Source organism: Eucalyptus grandis, chromosome 11, assembly GCF_016545825.1.
Source record: "Eucalyptus grandis isolate ANBG69807.140 chromosome 11, ASM1654582v1, whole genome shotgun sequence".
Taxonomy (NCBI): Eukaryota; Viridiplantae; Streptophyta; class Magnoliopsida; order Myrtales; family Myrtaceae; genus Eucalyptus; species Eucalyptus grandis.
In genome coordinates this window covers 19,381,468-19,396,903 of record NC_052622.1, presented here as the reverse complement: position 1 = coordinate 19,396,903, position 15,436 = coordinate 19,381,468, and the positions used below count along the sequence as shown (strand labels likewise).

The 15,436-nt window shown below is 41.4% G+C and overlaps 3 protein-coding genes across 5 annotated transcripts; 2 read left to right on the top strand and 1 right to left on the bottom strand.

Moving 5' to 3' along the window:
• The first annotated feature begins 3,282 nt into the window (after window positions 1-3,282).
• On the top strand, window positions 3,283-5,856 carry LOC104425265 (photosynthetic NDH subunit of subcomplex B 2, chloroplastic). Its single transcript, XM_010037912.3, has 3 exons — window positions 3,283-3,793; window positions 4,472-4,906; window positions 5,490-5,856. The coding sequence occupies exons 1-3, from the start codon at window positions 3,335-3,337 to the stop codon at window positions 5,682-5,684; spliced, it is 1,089 nt and encodes a 362-aa protein (XP_010036214.2). The 5' UTR covers window positions 3,283-3,334; the 3' UTR covers window positions 5,685-5,856.
• A 903-nt stretch (window positions 5,857-6,759) lies between these two features.
• Window positions 6,760-9,349, top strand: LOC104425264 (protein NDH-DEPENDENT CYCLIC ELECTRON FLOW 5). 2 transcript variants are annotated; one of them, XM_010037911.3, is made up of 4 exons: window positions 6,760-7,322; window positions 7,565-8,005; window positions 8,688-8,891; window positions 9,080-9,349. In XM_010037911.3, the coding sequence occupies exons 1-3, from the start codon at window positions 6,819-6,821 to the stop codon at window positions 8,880-8,882; spliced, it is 1,140 nt and encodes a 379-aa protein (XP_010036213.1). In that variant the 5' UTR covers window positions 6,760-6,818; the 3' UTR covers window positions 8,883-8,891; window positions 9,080-9,349. The 2 variants fall into 2 exon arrangements, with proteins under 2 accessions (XP_010036213.1, XP_039161701.1); XM_039305767.1 differs by lacking the exon at window positions 9,080-9,349 and having other exon boundaries at window positions 8,688-9,060.
• A 5-nt stretch (window positions 9,350-9,354) lies between these two features.
• Window positions 9,355-12,788, bottom strand: LOC104425263 (protein SINE1). Of its 2 annotated transcripts, XM_010037908.3 has the most exons (4): window positions 12,702-12,788; window positions 12,250-12,343; window positions 9,993-11,339; window positions 9,355-9,754 (listed from the first exon to the last, which is right to left on the bottom strand). In XM_010037908.3, the coding sequence occupies exons 3-4, from the start codon at window positions 11,331-11,333 to the stop codon at window positions 9,455-9,457; spliced, it is 1,641 nt and encodes a 546-aa protein (XP_010036210.2). In that variant the 5' UTR covers window positions 11,334-11,339; window positions 12,250-12,343; window positions 12,702-12,788; the 3' UTR covers window positions 9,355-9,454. The 2 variants fall into 2 exon arrangements, with proteins under 2 accessions (XP_010036210.2, XP_010036209.2); XM_010037907.3 differs by lacking the exon at window positions 12,702-12,788 and having other exon boundaries at window positions 12,250-12,603.
• Window positions 12,789-15,436: the final 2,648 nt, after the last annotated feature.

Here is a 15,436-nt window from a genome sequence, read left to right as displayed (position 1 = left end):
TTTTTTGTCTCGTGCTTTGATATTTTTCATATGATGTGCTTTGGATGCTGATGGTTCTTGTCTAATCACAACCAATTGAGGAAGAGAAAATCATCTTGGCCATTCCAACTACTCCTCGAACGAGAAAAATTAATAATTAAAAAGCTATGGATGACGAAATCCTGAAAGGGGTAGCTGAGGATCTTTCATTATTCAATTTCAGTCCTGATGCTTTGTCGAGCAATTAATCTTCCATTTGTGATTTTAAGAGTGTGGGCCCGTTTGGTTTGGTATTGGGGCAATGAGTTTGGGAAAGTGCAAATACTTTTAAGATGAAGGGATTTTCTAAAATGCTACACTGATTGGTAAATTGTAACTTTAAATAGCATTGGAGAATAGTTTTAGCATAAAGACTATTTAGTAAAACCTACATTTGTAAAGGGTTTTTGCAATTTTTTATTGTTTTAGTCTGAAAATTAAATCTAGTGTAGGTTGGCAGTCGGCCAACCGCTGGACTACCAAATCTGGTCACCGGATTGCTAGATCTGGACTGATCTGGCGACTTGAGGTCGCGACCTCAAGTGATGTCGCCTGACCTCAAGTGATGTCGCCTGAGTCACGTGAACCCAATCGATATCACTTGGGGACGTGACCTCAGGTGATGTCACCTGGTTCATGCGGACTAGCCACCAAGGTTGCAGTTGTGGGTTGCGCCACCCTACGTGATGGTCGTTGAGGATGTGTGACCCCCAAGTGGCAATGGCGATCGCCAAAGAAGCCCAACTCAGTGACATGAATGAATAGTAGACTTGTATTTTCAAAATGTCAAAAGTTCAAAGTAGATCCGAACATGCATTGGGATTTTAGCATTCCCAATGTTAATATTTGATTAATGGAGTTCCAAAAATGCTTACCAAACATCTAATATATTTCCCAAGGGATTTTGGGAAAGCTGAACTTAATGGGGTTGTCTGGTTTATTTTTGGTGAAAAAGTCAACCGATCGGAGAGGATCACACGGCATCAACGTGGATAAAAAACCATTGGAGTCCACCCTTCCAACATGAAAGGGAGAAGTGGGGGTTCTTATCTCCATCTTCTCAGGAGTTCGGACGATGACGAATTAGTTTTAAGTGTAGATTTCGACTCTCATGCGCTGCAATAAGACAGTGCAAAAGTCAAAGAGTGAGAGTTAGAATACGAATAAAGTATGATTGATAAAATAAAAAAATGAGGAAAAAAAATAAAAAAAAAATGAAATGGAGAAAAATTTGCTAAAGTGATCTTCGATACTTTTATTACTCATGTTCTATTGGTCGCCCGACTTTATTTTGTGACAAATTTGATCTGTAGACTAATTTCTCCCTCCGATGTCTAGATATATCCCTATTTCCGTTCCAATGCATATGTGCTGAAGGTCAACAAATAATTTGACGTAAGATGAATAATGGGATAATTGTCCAAAAAATTTTAAACCTAACATACGGTGGTTAGAAGAACAAAATTGATAAATCGTCAAAAGATTTTTAATTAAATTGGTCTTTGTACAGTAAATTTAGGATATTTATGATGATTTTTTCGATAAATAATAAAAAATTAGATTATCTAAATCTAAAGTTATAACGATCTATTCCGATCCACACGGACCGATTTGCTTGAAGCAGCTTTTAAGAGGTGACCATTGGCTGGCCCAAAAGGGTGACAACCGTTTAGGTAGATTTTCTTCAAGGGCTGGCAATTTTTGCCCTAAATATAACTCGTGGTGACGTTTATTGCTTAGCCAGAGTTTTTGTTTGCATTGAGACCAAAATTAAATAAGAGCAATATTATAGGGATTACGTAATGTCTTCTCAAATTTTTAATTTGTTCATTCCATATTAGTTGATGATCATTAAGATTGCCATTTGCTTTGAAAATTGTATGATTGCATCAAAATCATTCTAGGTGATGTTAGAGTAAAACCACGAATTGACTCGATTAACATACTGAAATCGCGAGTCAACTCACTTTGGATCAGTGATTAAGCCTTAGTCAGCATTTGAATAGATGTATAGAATTTGTTGTATAATCGTGATTATATATTAATTCAGAAATCCAATTTATAGCAAGATGAAATGGTGAGAATGATAAGCATTCTATTCTTGGGCCCTATTTTTGGCTACTAATGGATATTTATTTTAATTTTTATTCTATGGACAAATTTTTTAGCAAAAATACGTATCTAATAATTATACAAAATTTCTGTTCTTGAAACAAAAATTCATTTGATAGACTTTCTTAAATATCTCGTCCCTAGGTGGTAGGTGGCAACCAGTGACGGCGAGTGGGTGGTGATGAGAAGAATTTTTATTTTTCATTTTTATTTCATAAATAAAAAAGTAAAAAAATTTACTTCTCATTTATGTTTCTAACCTAGTTTTAGACTAAAAAATTATCTTAGAAATAGAAAAATAAAATTGTGTTACTGAATGGATTTCTATTCTAAACCTATTATTGGGAAAGAATAAAAAAATAGATATATAAAATAATTATCAATCGCCCTCTAAAAAGTCAAATGGAATTGTATAAGGTCCCTTCTATGTAAATATTTCCCATCATAAAATTTCTCATTTTATGTACCTTTAGATGCAACCAAATAGTGAAAAAATGACAAGTTCTGATGCACTTTAATGTGTAATCAATTTCTCTTTAATTGAAACAATCATAGAATGTTTTTACATTTGTTTTCACGATATTAAAGATGTGTTTGTTTCACAAAAAAAATAAAAATTGGAAGGCAATTTTGTAAAAATAATCGTTTGTATCATTTACAAAAATGAACGAACGAAATTTTTTTGCTCATCTCTAAAAGTACTTAGATATTATATGTTGTCGATGAAGGAATATTTTCTTGATTTTTGATTTCAAACGATACAAATGATTATTTTTAGAATTTTTTTAAATCATTCATATTCTAATGAAACATATGGAATGTTTTGAGGGAAATGAATGGATTGAAAATTTCTTTTTCTAATAATAATTGTTTGTATCAATTAAAAAAGGAATCGATGATAGATATTTCATTATTTATAAAACTATAAAAACATAAATTAATAATAATAATAATATTTTTCATTGATTATTTATTTTAAGGATTAAAGGCCATCATCTTCGGGAAGATATTTTTTAAATTATTTATCTTTGAAAAATAACTGGAGCCTAAATAAAATCTTGAGAGGGAAAAGTGCACAAGCGTGGGGCCTACACAAGTCCAGACAGAAACAATTGTCGCTGCTCGTGTAGATTAAACAGAGGATGAGCTCAAACTGAGTGTGTGTGGGTGGAAACCGCTCCTTCCCAATTCCTCATCATCCTCCATGGCTGCTTCCCTCCTCTCCTTCAACCTCCCCAAGCCCGCTCCCGTAAGGCCCTCCGCCGCCGCCGCAACCGCCGGCCCCGCCACCGCCCCCGACAGCCTCAACGACAGGTTCGGCCGGAAGGGGATCAAGTTCTCGGAGGCGGCGGACGGCGGCGCCCCCACGGTGGAGCTCACGGTGAGGAACGGGAGCTCCGTGAAGCTCACGATACCGGACGCCCACGTCACCTCGTACCGGCCAAAGGTGTTCTGGAAGGACGATGGGTTCGAGGAGGTCCTGTACACGGTGGATACGCCGAACAGGGTCAGGGGTGGGGTGGGACTGGTGATCAACGAGCTGGCGGAAGCAGGGTCCCCGTCCAAAGGGTCGCCCGTCGCCGCCACCGCCGCCACCGCCGCCGCCGCCGCTTCGGAGTGGACCGTGAAGGATGCGGACTCGGACTCCATCGATGCAGTCCAGGTGTTTATTGCGTTTACGTACTTGCATTCTCTCTCATTCTCTGTTTCTTGTTTGTGGGCTTTTCGCTTTACTCATCAAGCGCGTTCTGTTGCTGCGGATTCTGCTCTCTGAATTGTCCTTGTTCGATCAATGAATGAAAATGGGTACTACTTACAACAGAGTTGTCTATGTAAGAATGACATGTTTGAGGATTAGCTCGACCGTTGTTTCAATTTAGGATCGAGACTGGCAAATGTAGTTTAGAATTAGTCGAGAACCTCTGTGCCAGGGTTCTACTTACAAGAGAGTTGTCTATGTAAGAATGACATGTTAACTATGGCAAAATATCAATCAACATTGCAAGGAACCAGTGGAAAAAGGAAGAAGAAAAGACAGAAGAGCAATGCAAGATGGTTCTTTGTGCTCATTTCTTAATGGTAGGCTTCTCTAAGAAGATGTCAAAAGAGAAAACTCTGCTCTGGAAGACCAGAAACTCCCCCATGTCTGAGTTACAAATTTCTGTATTTGAGTAAATCCCGATACCGTCGAATTGGTGTGGTCGAGGTATTCCGCGCAGCTGTTCTCATTAGAAGTAATAGGTCGTTGGGGGTTTGCACATCTTATGTTGTCTCGGTTATATAATGGAATTGCCCTTCTCGCTCGAATTTCAGGAGTGCATTTTCTCTTGCTTTGCTGCAGGTAGAGTTGAGCCGCACATCAGGAACGCTTGAAATCACCTACGTCATCTCGTTGTATCCGCTAAGCATGGCAACTGCGGTGATCGTGAAGAACAAGGGTAGAAAGGAAGTGAAGCTGAACAGCGCTATACTCAGTCACCTCAGATTCAAGAGACGCGGAGGTACAGCGATTCAGGGGCTCCGTGGATGCTCTTACTGCGTGCACCCTCCTCTCTCTTCCCCTTTCGAGCTCCTTTCTCCTGCCGAGGCAATGAAAACCGAGTCCTCCGGATGGTTCTCTTCAGAGCCTCAAGAAAAGCCCGAGTCATGGACCGTGCAAGACGAGCTGATCACCATTCTAAACAACAAGCTCAGTCGGGTATATTCGGCTCCGCCGACGGAGAGACTGAAGGCTTTCTACAACACGTCGCCCTCAAAATACGAAACAGTGGACCAGGTATACTTCACAACTAGCTGTTCTTCCTTGCTGAAATGCAGAAAATCAAATCAATCTGTTGCTTCTCATGGGGGGATTCTTAGACATTACATTATTTTCCCTTGTCAATGGCGTATAAAAAGGTTTTGGCTAAAATTACTGGGCATCATTGGTTATTTTTTTTGCTAATCTCAACTTACTGTTTAAGTTGGACTAGCGAACCAGCACTCCAGATTCATGTTTAGGTCAAGCCATATGGTGTTCAAAGAAAGGCTTTTCTTTCATCACGATCAAAGCTTAGGAAAAGAAAAAAAGTCTTCCAAATGCATGTTTAAGGGTAATTTACCTTTCATCATAGGATCCAGGCCTGATGTCAATGCCTTATAGATGTTATCTCGACGTGATCAATATCATGCCTGTATTCAAATTTGACTGGACAAAATTTCTTGTGCGGGAACTTCCGCGCGTTTGTTCTCCGTTAGGTGATCTCGGGTCGACCTAACCTTTGCCAGTTTCTGGTCGCTTTTCCCGAATGACTTTCCTTAAGAATGACGTCGGGCATTTCGTCCATTTAATTATGCTCGTTCAATCCTTTTTCATCCAGGGTCGGGAGCTGTTCTTCAGGATGATCAGGATGGGCTTCGAAGACATATACGTAGCCAGTCCAGGCTCTTTCTCGGAGAAGTATGGGAAGGACTACTTCATCTGCACCGGACCCGCCTCGATGCTTGTGCCCGTGGTTATCAAACCTGGCGAAAACTGGAAAGGAGCGCAAGTGATCGAGCACGATAACTTGTGACCGTAGAACCGCACCTCATCGACACGGGCCATCATTCATTTTGTATTCAATCTAGCCATAGGATCCTATCCACAGTACATAACTGTAAACGGACCATCGCTTCAATTTTTATAGTAACATTTTCTTCCAACACAGACCTCTCTGCAATCATTATAAAAGCAAGGGTTCCGTTTATGCGTCCCATGCTGAGTCGTTACAGCAACAGAAGCCAGTCGACAGTGGAGAATGTAGGCCGTCGAAACGGCTTTCCAAGATCGACATGGCTAGAAACTCGAACGTTTTAAAGGAGAAGACAAATCAATTTTTTGAGCAACGAGAATTTTTATTCTCAAATTATCTCCGAGAGATTTGCAGTCATTGTGGAAATTCCATTTTTTAGATTTGCATACTTGATTTAGAATCCATGATTTTTGAAGCAGAATGGAAATAATCCGAATCTTTGACACTAAAGACCTTCTTCCTTTATGACCCTCAATTCCCTAACTCGATAAGACCGTCCCTCACATATGCCCTTATGTGAGATAGTGGGTGTGTGCGTTTAGAATTGCAAAAGTGAGGGCTAAAGAAGAAATCTTAGCTTATTTATAGAGTTTTGAATGGGCATTCACCACATCCCGGGCCCAACTTGGCTTACATAAGCCAGGCTCATATTCAACTATTAAATATTTTTATATTTTATCTTATTAGATCAACTCTATAAAAAATGATTAATTATAATATCAATTAATATAACTCACATCAGAAAAATTATTACGGAGAAACCACCGGGTTGTAACATTCTAACTTCTTCTCGATTCCTTTTGGGCCGTCCCCTTCGTCGCGGCCTCGAAAAGTGATGTCCTAAGAAAAGCACTCCTGATCTTTTCATCAGATCGTGTTTACTCTTTCTTCTCCTGTGGAGGTTGCAGAATAGAGTAACGAGATTAACTACTGTGACCAGCGACGGGAACTTGCCACGTCATCATCGTCTTCGCGAAATTTTCAGACAAAATATCCTGGCGGAATATCTTGGGAGAAAACAAAAGAAAAATGCAAAATCCGTAGATAAAGTGGGGCCCCCCCGAACGACCAAACTGCTCACGCAATATCCGGCGAGCATTGTCGGAACAGAGCAGCGCGAGCTTCGGAGCTGCAATGGCTTGCAGCGCTCTCTCGTCGCTCAACTTCGTCGCTCCCGTCGTTCCGCCGACCAAGCACTTCCTCTTCTCCGATCCTATCCACTCCGCCGCCAGGTCGAGGCTCGCGCTTCCGCCGCCGCCGCGCGTCGCCTCCATCCCCATCCCGCCGATGAACGCCGACTACCTGGCGGACGAGTTCAGCGGGCGCGGGGTGGCGTTCGAGGCCATCGGGGACGACTGCGTCGCGAAGCTGAGCCTCGACGACGGGAGCTCGGCGGTCCTGATGCTCCCCCGCGGCCTGGTGACGTCGTACAAGGCGCCGATGTGGCACGGGGCGAAGATGGAGCTGCTGCAGACGGTGGTCTCGGAGGGCGAGGACGGCGGAGGGGCCGAGGTGCGAGGCGGCGTGTGCGTCGACGTCGGCGTGGAGGGCGAAGGCGAGGAGGACGGGCGAGTCTCGTGGCGTCCGAGGGACTGGGCCGTTCGCGACGTTCGAGGAAATTCAGGAGACTCTGTTCAGGTTCGATTTTTTCCCGATTCTCATTGCTGCTGCTTGAGCATCGTTGATTGCTGTTTGTGGAAATTGGGGATTGGAATGGCAGAGAGAAATTACATAGGTTTAGACGGGACATGGAAATTATCATCTGTTCTGCACCAAGAAGAAGAAGGGACAGAAAAATGAGATGATTTATGTGAAATTATTGTGGATTCTGAGAATGTGGGTTAATCAAGGAGGCTGATGTATGGAATCTCAAGTTGCAGGTTGAACTCATTAGCCGTGATTCGAAGGGCATGGTGGATGTAAGATACGTTTTGACCCTTCAAAGACAGGTCTTGAGCACTGAAATGGAAGTCTCCAATACAGGAACAGCACCGGTCCAGTTGAGGGGTTCGATCTTGAGCCATCTAAACGTGAGCACGCCAGACGCGACCTACGCCATTGGATTAGAAGGTTCGGATTTCTTCAAGAGGCCGCCTTTTCCATCGAGCTTTAGAATATTTCCTCCAGAAGTCGACCTGAAAGGCGAGTCTGGTTTGGGGAAGCTGTGGGAGAAGTTCAATCCTCGAGGATTTGCCTCTGGAAATGATTACGGAATGGAGGACGAAACGGAAGGTGAAGAAGATGACAGTTACAAGCGCCTTACAGATGAAATGAGCATTATATATACCAGTGCCCCTACAAATTTGACAATAATTGACAGGGTATGGCTTCAGAACTGTAAACTTGCGTGTCGTTACTTTGTCCTAAGTGTTCTTCACAACATGCAGCATGAAGAATTAACAAATGTTGAAGTGGTTAGTTGTTGGTCTGGTTGCTTCTTTCCTGGAAGGAAGATGACATTAACTGAACTAGCTAATTGCATTTGTGGAGAGTATAATGTCATATAAGCATCTCCAGCTAGGCACTTGATTTTTCATTTGCAACTCTTTTATGTATATATTACCTTTGATGACCATAACATAATCCAGTGTGATCATCCGAATTAAATCACCTACTCATAAAGCTTTTCCTTATATAATTCGCGATGCACATCCCAAACCCTCTGTTAATGAAATTTGTTGATACTGAATTTTGGCAAGTAGCTCTGATTTGCTCCTTTTAACATCAAGGGTGATCCGAAGAGAAACAACTTGCTCATTGTTTTTCTAGAATGGTATATAGATACTGCTTTCCGATATCTATATAAGACCATTTTGCGCTTACTCTCTTCATGGACATAATTTAGCTTTAAGCAATGCTCCGAAGCCTGTTGACTGCTTATTCCCTCAGTTTTTTTCTTTTCCTTTTCACGACATACCCGTTGCTTTGCTCCATCTCATTCAGTCATAAGCACTAGGAAACCATTTTTCTGCCTTGATGATTGTCTTTTCCTATGTGCAACAGGGCAGGAGGAATTCAGTTGTAGTAGGAAGGGAAGGTTACAACGAACTATACCTGTACAGCCCTGGTTCTCGGCACGAACACTATAGCAAGTATGCATACATCTGTGTGGGGCAGTCAGCTCTCCTTAAACCAGTGGTTATTTGTCCGGGAGAAGTCTGGAGAGGAGGGCAACATTTACATAATCCAAACCTCTGAAGTCCTGGAGTGAGTCTCTTCATAGAAGGCATAATTAGAGCAGCTTTAGGGAATTTAAGAGCAGAAATTAATATGCTTCTGTAGAATTTATACTGTAATTGGCACATAGTAATGCCAAGTCCTCAATCTGAACATTTGAGCGTTCTGAAAGCTATTCACAAACCCCTCATTAATTGAACTTTTTAAAAAAAATTCAGGAAGGGCCTCAGACAAATGGTAGAAGGCCCGTGGCAGAGCAAGTTATCACCTTCACTATTCACCATCATGATCAAGTTTAGCCAAAATGGTAAATTGATTTTGTATGTGCCATCCCAAATCAACAGCATCTGACTGCCATTCACAAGGCTGCAATGCTAGCCATTGGATGTTCCATCAACTAAAAAATTGGTACATGCCAGATCCTTTACTTGTATATCGTATTAAGGTTTATGAACAAAGTTCATTAATTGCAAAGTAAAATTGCTTCCTATGCTATCTTGATAAGATTGGCTTACTGCTCATTAGAAAAAACGAAGAATACAATATTTTGAGTACCTGTAATATGTTCTATCCTGAAAGCAACTGATAGACATCTAAGTTGGTACAAGATGGCCATTTTCAAAGTCAGCATCATCCCAGACTAGTGCAGGGCCAAATGCAAGCAAAATGAAAAACACGGCAAACATCAGTGCTAGGAAAGTTCTCTTCGGGGCCTTCCTGACATCGTACATCTGATGTACTCTTGCATCTTTAGCGATCACATCACCAGACCCTAAAGTATGGACGGTTGATGATACCGACTCGGATCCGCCTTGAAGCTGTTCAACACCCACATTTTCAGGTGCTTTGACCTTGTTTGCATCACAGGGAGAACCATGATTGCAGGGTGAACTCTGAAACAAAAATAAGGAAACAATAAATCAGCACTATACTAGACTGCTGACCATGACTAAACAAGATCGTGCCCTCCGGGGAAGGCAAAGAGATTAGAAGACCACGAAATTCTCTTATTTCTATGGCAAATCATAGTTGAAGTCACTGTGTATATCAACTTGTTCATACCAAAAATTATAAGCATCTTTTTCGACAGCGTATATAATAAAAAATAAGCGGCTACTTTAGTTTTCTTACCTGGGGAGTTGAAATTGGACTCTCTTCTGCTGTTCCATCAGAGAGACTTCCCTGTACAAAACCTTCAAATTCATCCCTGTAATTTCCTCCTCTATGATCCGATTCACGGTTACTCAAGCATTCGGAATTTGTGTAGAAGATGCCATTCCTGTGAGCCAACTGAGAGAACAAACCATCCTTCAGAGACACATCTACCCCTCCATTCTCAAACCTCCATAACTTCCTGTTCACACTTCTACAATTATAATCCCGATCAGGGGAAACGTGCCTCGATGAAATCGGCGACTCAAACAGGGAATCACATCCACTGAATGAATTGAGGGTCTGTGATTCAGGGGAGGCTGATGCAGATGACCGCTCACCAGAGCCCCAAAAACCTCTCCTCTGACCATGCTGTCTTCTGCCAAAATTTGACCCAGTGACTGAACTGGACTCTCTCTCTGATTTCAAACCTTCCTCTTCAGCAATTCTCCTAGCAGTTTGCGAAGCTTCAAATGCAGCTCCACTCACAAAAGCCATCTGATCTGACTGACACTTTTCCATCTCATCAATGATCAAATCAAGCTCAGAATATATGCTCCTAGGATCTAAGCTCTTCATCAGGAAATTAACCATTTGAATGGCAGAAAATCGTTTCTGAGAATTCCCCTCGGAAATTCCAGTATGCAAGATCCGCAGTCCCGATTGTATTAACAGCCTTGCATAAGCTTCAACAATGAGGGCATTATGCTTTGCCAAGGACATTACAAGACCCATATGCGAATTAGTCTGAGTAGATTTCTCCTCCAAAGCAACAGTGACTTTTTGACAGACTCTGTTCACCATCTCGTCCGAAGCAAAGCGCCAATTATCAGAGTCCACAAGGGCTTTTAGACACAGGGCAGCGCCAGAAGTTATACTTTCCTGAGAACCCAAAAGAGATTCTGAAAGAGGCTTACACAAAGCATGAATTACGTGCCTTTTCTTGTTTTCGGGTGTGGTAGGGTCAATTCCATATCGTGCAATTGCTGGAACTACTTTTGAGCAGGCCTGTTGAAGAGGAAACGACCCTGCACTTGAAGCTAAGGTCTTGACAATGGTAGACATGATGCTATCTATCTGTGGAACAATGTTAACCCCATGGACACGGGCAAGAACTTCGAAGAGAGAAATTGTGTACTCTCCTGATACAGAGCCCATTTCTTTGGTTTCCGATACTTGTGCAAGGAAGAGTGGGATAGTCTTTGAATCCATGTCAGTAACATATGACTCCAGCGCTTTCATTGCAGATTTACGACTATCGGCATCCTTATCCAAATTAGCCAACTCTCTACGTAGTACTGGGCTGAGAAGTCTAACCATTTTCACCTGAAATCACAAGCCCGGGGTTAACAGGTGTCAAAAAAAGTCAGTCTTCTTATTCCACCAGAATTTGGACTCTACAATTGGCTTTTGCACCGAGTCAACGTGTGCAACTTTTGCTGATTTAAAGAATCAAAACGTCGGTGTCTTTGTTTTGTGAAAAAGGAACTATTTTAAAAATGACTCGCGAGAAGACATTTTCATCATCAACAGAAATGTTTTGGCATAAATTGTGTTTTCTGTTGACTAATTTTTTCTAAGCGATACAAACCGTGATTTTTGAGAAATGTTTTAAAATTGTCCTGAAATGAACGCACAAATTCAATCTATTGAAGCATTTGGGTGTCTAGAATCTGAGATGAAGCCTATCCATTTATGACAAAATCTCAAAATCTCTTCACGGTTTATGTATCTAACTCCAAGACAAACTGCCATTTTAAAAAGTTCGAACATCATGGTCAAAGCCCAATTTCGCAGCAAAATATCATCGTCTCGCCCCACGAAAGCATGGAAAAATTGATATATCTTCATCCATAGTGCTTCAAAAACGTACTGAAAAGCCATTATCGACTTCCACAGAACTAAACCCCATTCCTCAATATCCCTTAGTAGCAGGTCGACTCTTTCGAGTTTCCCCAATTCGTAGTATTAGACATCCATTTCGCTAAACGGAAGCAACTTAACATATTTCAGAATCCACAAAAAAACCACCACCCTCGACCAAATCTCAGTTCTTCGGGCAATGCCGGTCTCTATCAGTGAAAGACATCAACAGAGACATACCATAATAAAGATTTTCAAAACCCGGATGCGCGAATCAATCAAAGTCACCGAACCTCGTCTCCAATACGAGGCAGATTCAAGAAAGCAATAAAAACTCATTGCAATAACGAAATTGGACGGGAGCAGAAATTACTGTTCAGGAGCGACTCCAAAACTTCAGGGTTCCTTCTTTCGCTCCCTTCTTCAACGCATCAATGTCGCTCTCCGCTGCCCGAATCTCCAGATCTCTGCGCGGAAACGAAACGACAGGGATCCCTGCGGTCAGGAACCGAATCCACACGCCCCGACCCAACGCAACGAACAGAATGGGGGGCAATACAGGGTAAGGGAAAAAGAAAAAAGAAAAAAGAAAAAAGAAAAAAGAAAAGAGGAAGAAGAAGAAGAAGAAGCGAAATCTTTCTCGGAAGGGGAATTTATTTTCTTTCCGAAAAAATCCGACGGTGCGGCGTGAGAATCATCAATCCGCCACCCCTCGTCATCAGCAAGTGGCTCCCACCACCACCACCACCACCACCGAAATGAGAAGAAGAAGTTAACCCGCGAGAGAGAGAGAGAGAGAAAGAACGAGAAGCGAGCGGGACTCACTTCGGGGCTCTCCAATCAATGGCGGGTTTCGCGGGACTGCGAGCGACGGTCCGAAAGACTGAACCTTTACGGCGATATATATGGCGTGTATGTATGTACTGGCAAGCAAGAAGAAGAAGGAGGAGAGAGAGAGAGGGGCGGAGGAATTCAAAATTTTCCTTAAAAATGCCACCGCTGTCCCCCCCCCCACCGATGTGGGCCCCGCCTCAGATCTCATCCTTCCTTTCGGCATAATGACCGTTATACCCTCCCCCCGTCGAGCGTTTTAAGGAAGGCGTTGAAATGTTTTAAAAGCTTTTCCAATTGAAAAGGAAGGTTTGAATTTCGGATACTGGAGTTATTAGGAGCACGCGAAACGTGCAGAACATCGAAACTATCCTCTCACTCGTGTGATTGTTACTCGTGAGCGTTGGAAGACTATAACGGAGTTTTTTTGCTTTTTGCTTGGAAAGAATGGATAGAGACAATTTGCATTTTCCTTTTTAATTAAGAGAAAAGTGGAATCTAGAGCGATAGGCTTCGAAGGGCATGCCTATAATTGAGTATGGTTGACATATCACAATGATTTTCGCTTCAAAATTTGTCACGTTTTTCCAATTCGTATATTGATGTGAAACTTTCGGAGTTTTCTACAAAGACCGACAAAACTCCTTTGAAATTTCCGCATAATTCTCCGAAAGTAAACCATTTCAAACTGCATCGGTCGAAGGAAGGACTTACGAAAGGAAAGTCATGGAACTTGATTTACGAAGAAAAGGTCCGTGAACGCAATTGAAATAAGAAAATGCCAAGGGCAGTTGAGGGTAGAATTGTCATTTCGGCACCGGCCAATTTTAAAGCTTTTGGCGTACGGGACTGTTTCCCGCCATCCTGCCCCGCGGGAAATGGAGGGCATCTCCTCTTTTAAAAAGCCCCGTTCGTCCTTTACTCTCCCTCCGCTTGTCTCTTGTGAGTTGTGATGGCCTCTTCTCCATTTTCTAGATCGTATAATCACAATATTTTTCCATTTGAATCATGTTACGACATCATAAAATAATTTCGCAACCCACTATGACATTCTAGAGCTTGCTTGTGATGGTGCATTGTGTAAATCATACGGCGTGATTAGACGTCGTGGGAGTGCATCTGATTGCTCATGTGCTTCCCAAGGATAACGAGAGATGCAAGAAAGACCCACATCGAATACAATGATGATCTTATGTGGAGTGGCGGCGGTAATTTTTGATATAATAAGAAAAGCATCTTGACTTCGATTTAAAATGAACTGCACAAACATTTAATGTTCATGTTTTATGTCATCATGTCAATCCATTCAAGATGGCTAAAAGGCATCATCTTTTATTACATGATCGGAATTGAACGCGTATAACCAACCTATCAGTCATGTTGATATCATTAATGTGTTGTACTATATCGAGCTATTTAATGTAAATTACTTATAGCTTCCCGTCTTCAACTAATCACAAACAAATATTTTTGAAACCTGGAAAGGTCGAGAGGATCTATCGGCATAGCTCCCACCCCCAAAAGATTATCTATTTGAAATTTAGGAACGCGGTTTAGATTAATGTAAGTACAAAAATTTTAAATAACTTAATATCATTTCTAAAAATCCTTATAAAAATGCTAAGACTTAAGATAGCATGAATATCAATTTGATACAACCTTAAATGATGCTCTACTATTACTAGTACAGAGATCATAAGCTAAGATATTCTTAAAGGGAACTTTCATGACATTTATAAAGACCAACTATTAAAAAGGTTATAAAAAGAAAACATATTTTGTTGATTTAGAAAATATATTGAAATAAAAAACTATCTTAAAATCTAAGTAATACTATAATTACTTGTTATCACTACCGAATGACCAGGTTGATTTTGTTATGGAAAGTCGAGGAATTAGATCAAATGATGTTAAAAATTTTAGGACTAAATTACATATTTTACAATGATATAAGGACTAGATTGTATGCATCACAATTTTTTAAGGACTTACGGTAGCCTTCTCCCTTGTTTTATCAAATGAAATGAATGCATCGAATATTTATGAATAGTTCGAGAATTATATCAAACAAATAAAAATTCCAAAAATAACTTCGCATATCATGTTGAAGTATTTTCCAACATTTGGGTCATATAAGAAAATGAGTTGTTGGAAAAATTATATTTAAATTCTAAAAAATGATTTCATCTTTTAACAAATCATAAATCACTTTTCCAAAATATGACTACAATTTGGCCCTTAGACCAAAAACTCTACTTTTGGGTACAAGAACCCCAGTGCCAAATATCAGGTGCTCAATGTCCAGGAGTAAGTCCATATGCTTGTCTAAGACATCGATATTTGTGCCTAGGTCCATCAAGGCCTCGGTGCCCATGCCTAATGCCCAACACCCAAGCCTTCTCCATTAAGGTCATGCTCAGGTCCTTAGCATTCGGCTTGGGTCCTTGATGCTCGAGTAAGTGCTATAGAGGTCGAGGCTTGGGACTACGGTGCCTATGCTAAGGTCTTTAGCACCCATGCCCAAGTCCATTGAGGCTGAGGCTTCAATGCTTGTGCTCGGATCCATTGAGGCCGAGCCCAAGACCCTTTTATTAGTGCCTAGATCTCTTGTGGCCAAGCTCAGGTCCATCAAGGCCAATTTTTGGGGCTCTAGTGCCCATGCTTGAGTTCATTGAGGTCAAATCTAAGACCTTGGTAGTTGTGCCCCTGTTCATTGAGGCCAAACCCGA

Excerpts from the sequence above, each read along its gene's own strand:
- LOC104425264 (XM_010037911.3), top strand. The coding sequence starts at position 6,819 with ATGGCTTGCAGCGCTCTCTCGTCGCTCAACTTCGTCGCTCCCGTCGTT. Across the intron at positions 7,323-7,564 it reads ATTCAGGAGACTCTGTTCAG|GTTGAACTCATTAGCCGTGA; the intron begins GTTCGATTTTTT and ends CTCAAGTTGCAG. Across the intron at positions 8,006-8,687 it reads ATTTGACAATAATTGACAGG|GGCAGGAGGAATTCAGTTGT; the intron begins GTATGGCTTCAG and ends TATGTGCAACAG.
- LOC104425265 (XM_010037912.3), top strand. The coding sequence starts at position 3,335 with ATGGCTGCTTCCCTCCTCTCCTTCAACCTCCCCAAGCCCGCTCCCGTA. Across the intron at positions 3,794-4,471 it reads ACTCCATCGATGCAGTCCAG|GTAGAGTTGAGCCGCACATC; the intron begins GTGTTTATTGCG and ends GCTTTGCTGCAG. Across the intron at positions 4,907-5,489 it reads AATACGAAACAGTGGACCAG|GGTCGGGAGCTGTTCTTCAG; the intron begins GTATACTTCACA and ends TTTTTCATCCAG.
- LOC104425263 (XM_010037908.3), bottom strand. The coding sequence starts at position 11,333 with ATGGTTAGACTTCTCAGCCCAGTACTACGTAGAGAGTTGGCTAATTTG. Across the intron at positions 9,755-9,992 it reads GTCCAATTTCAACTCCCCAG|AGTTCACCCTGCAATCATGG; the intron begins GTAAGAAAACTA and ends TTTTTGTTTCAG.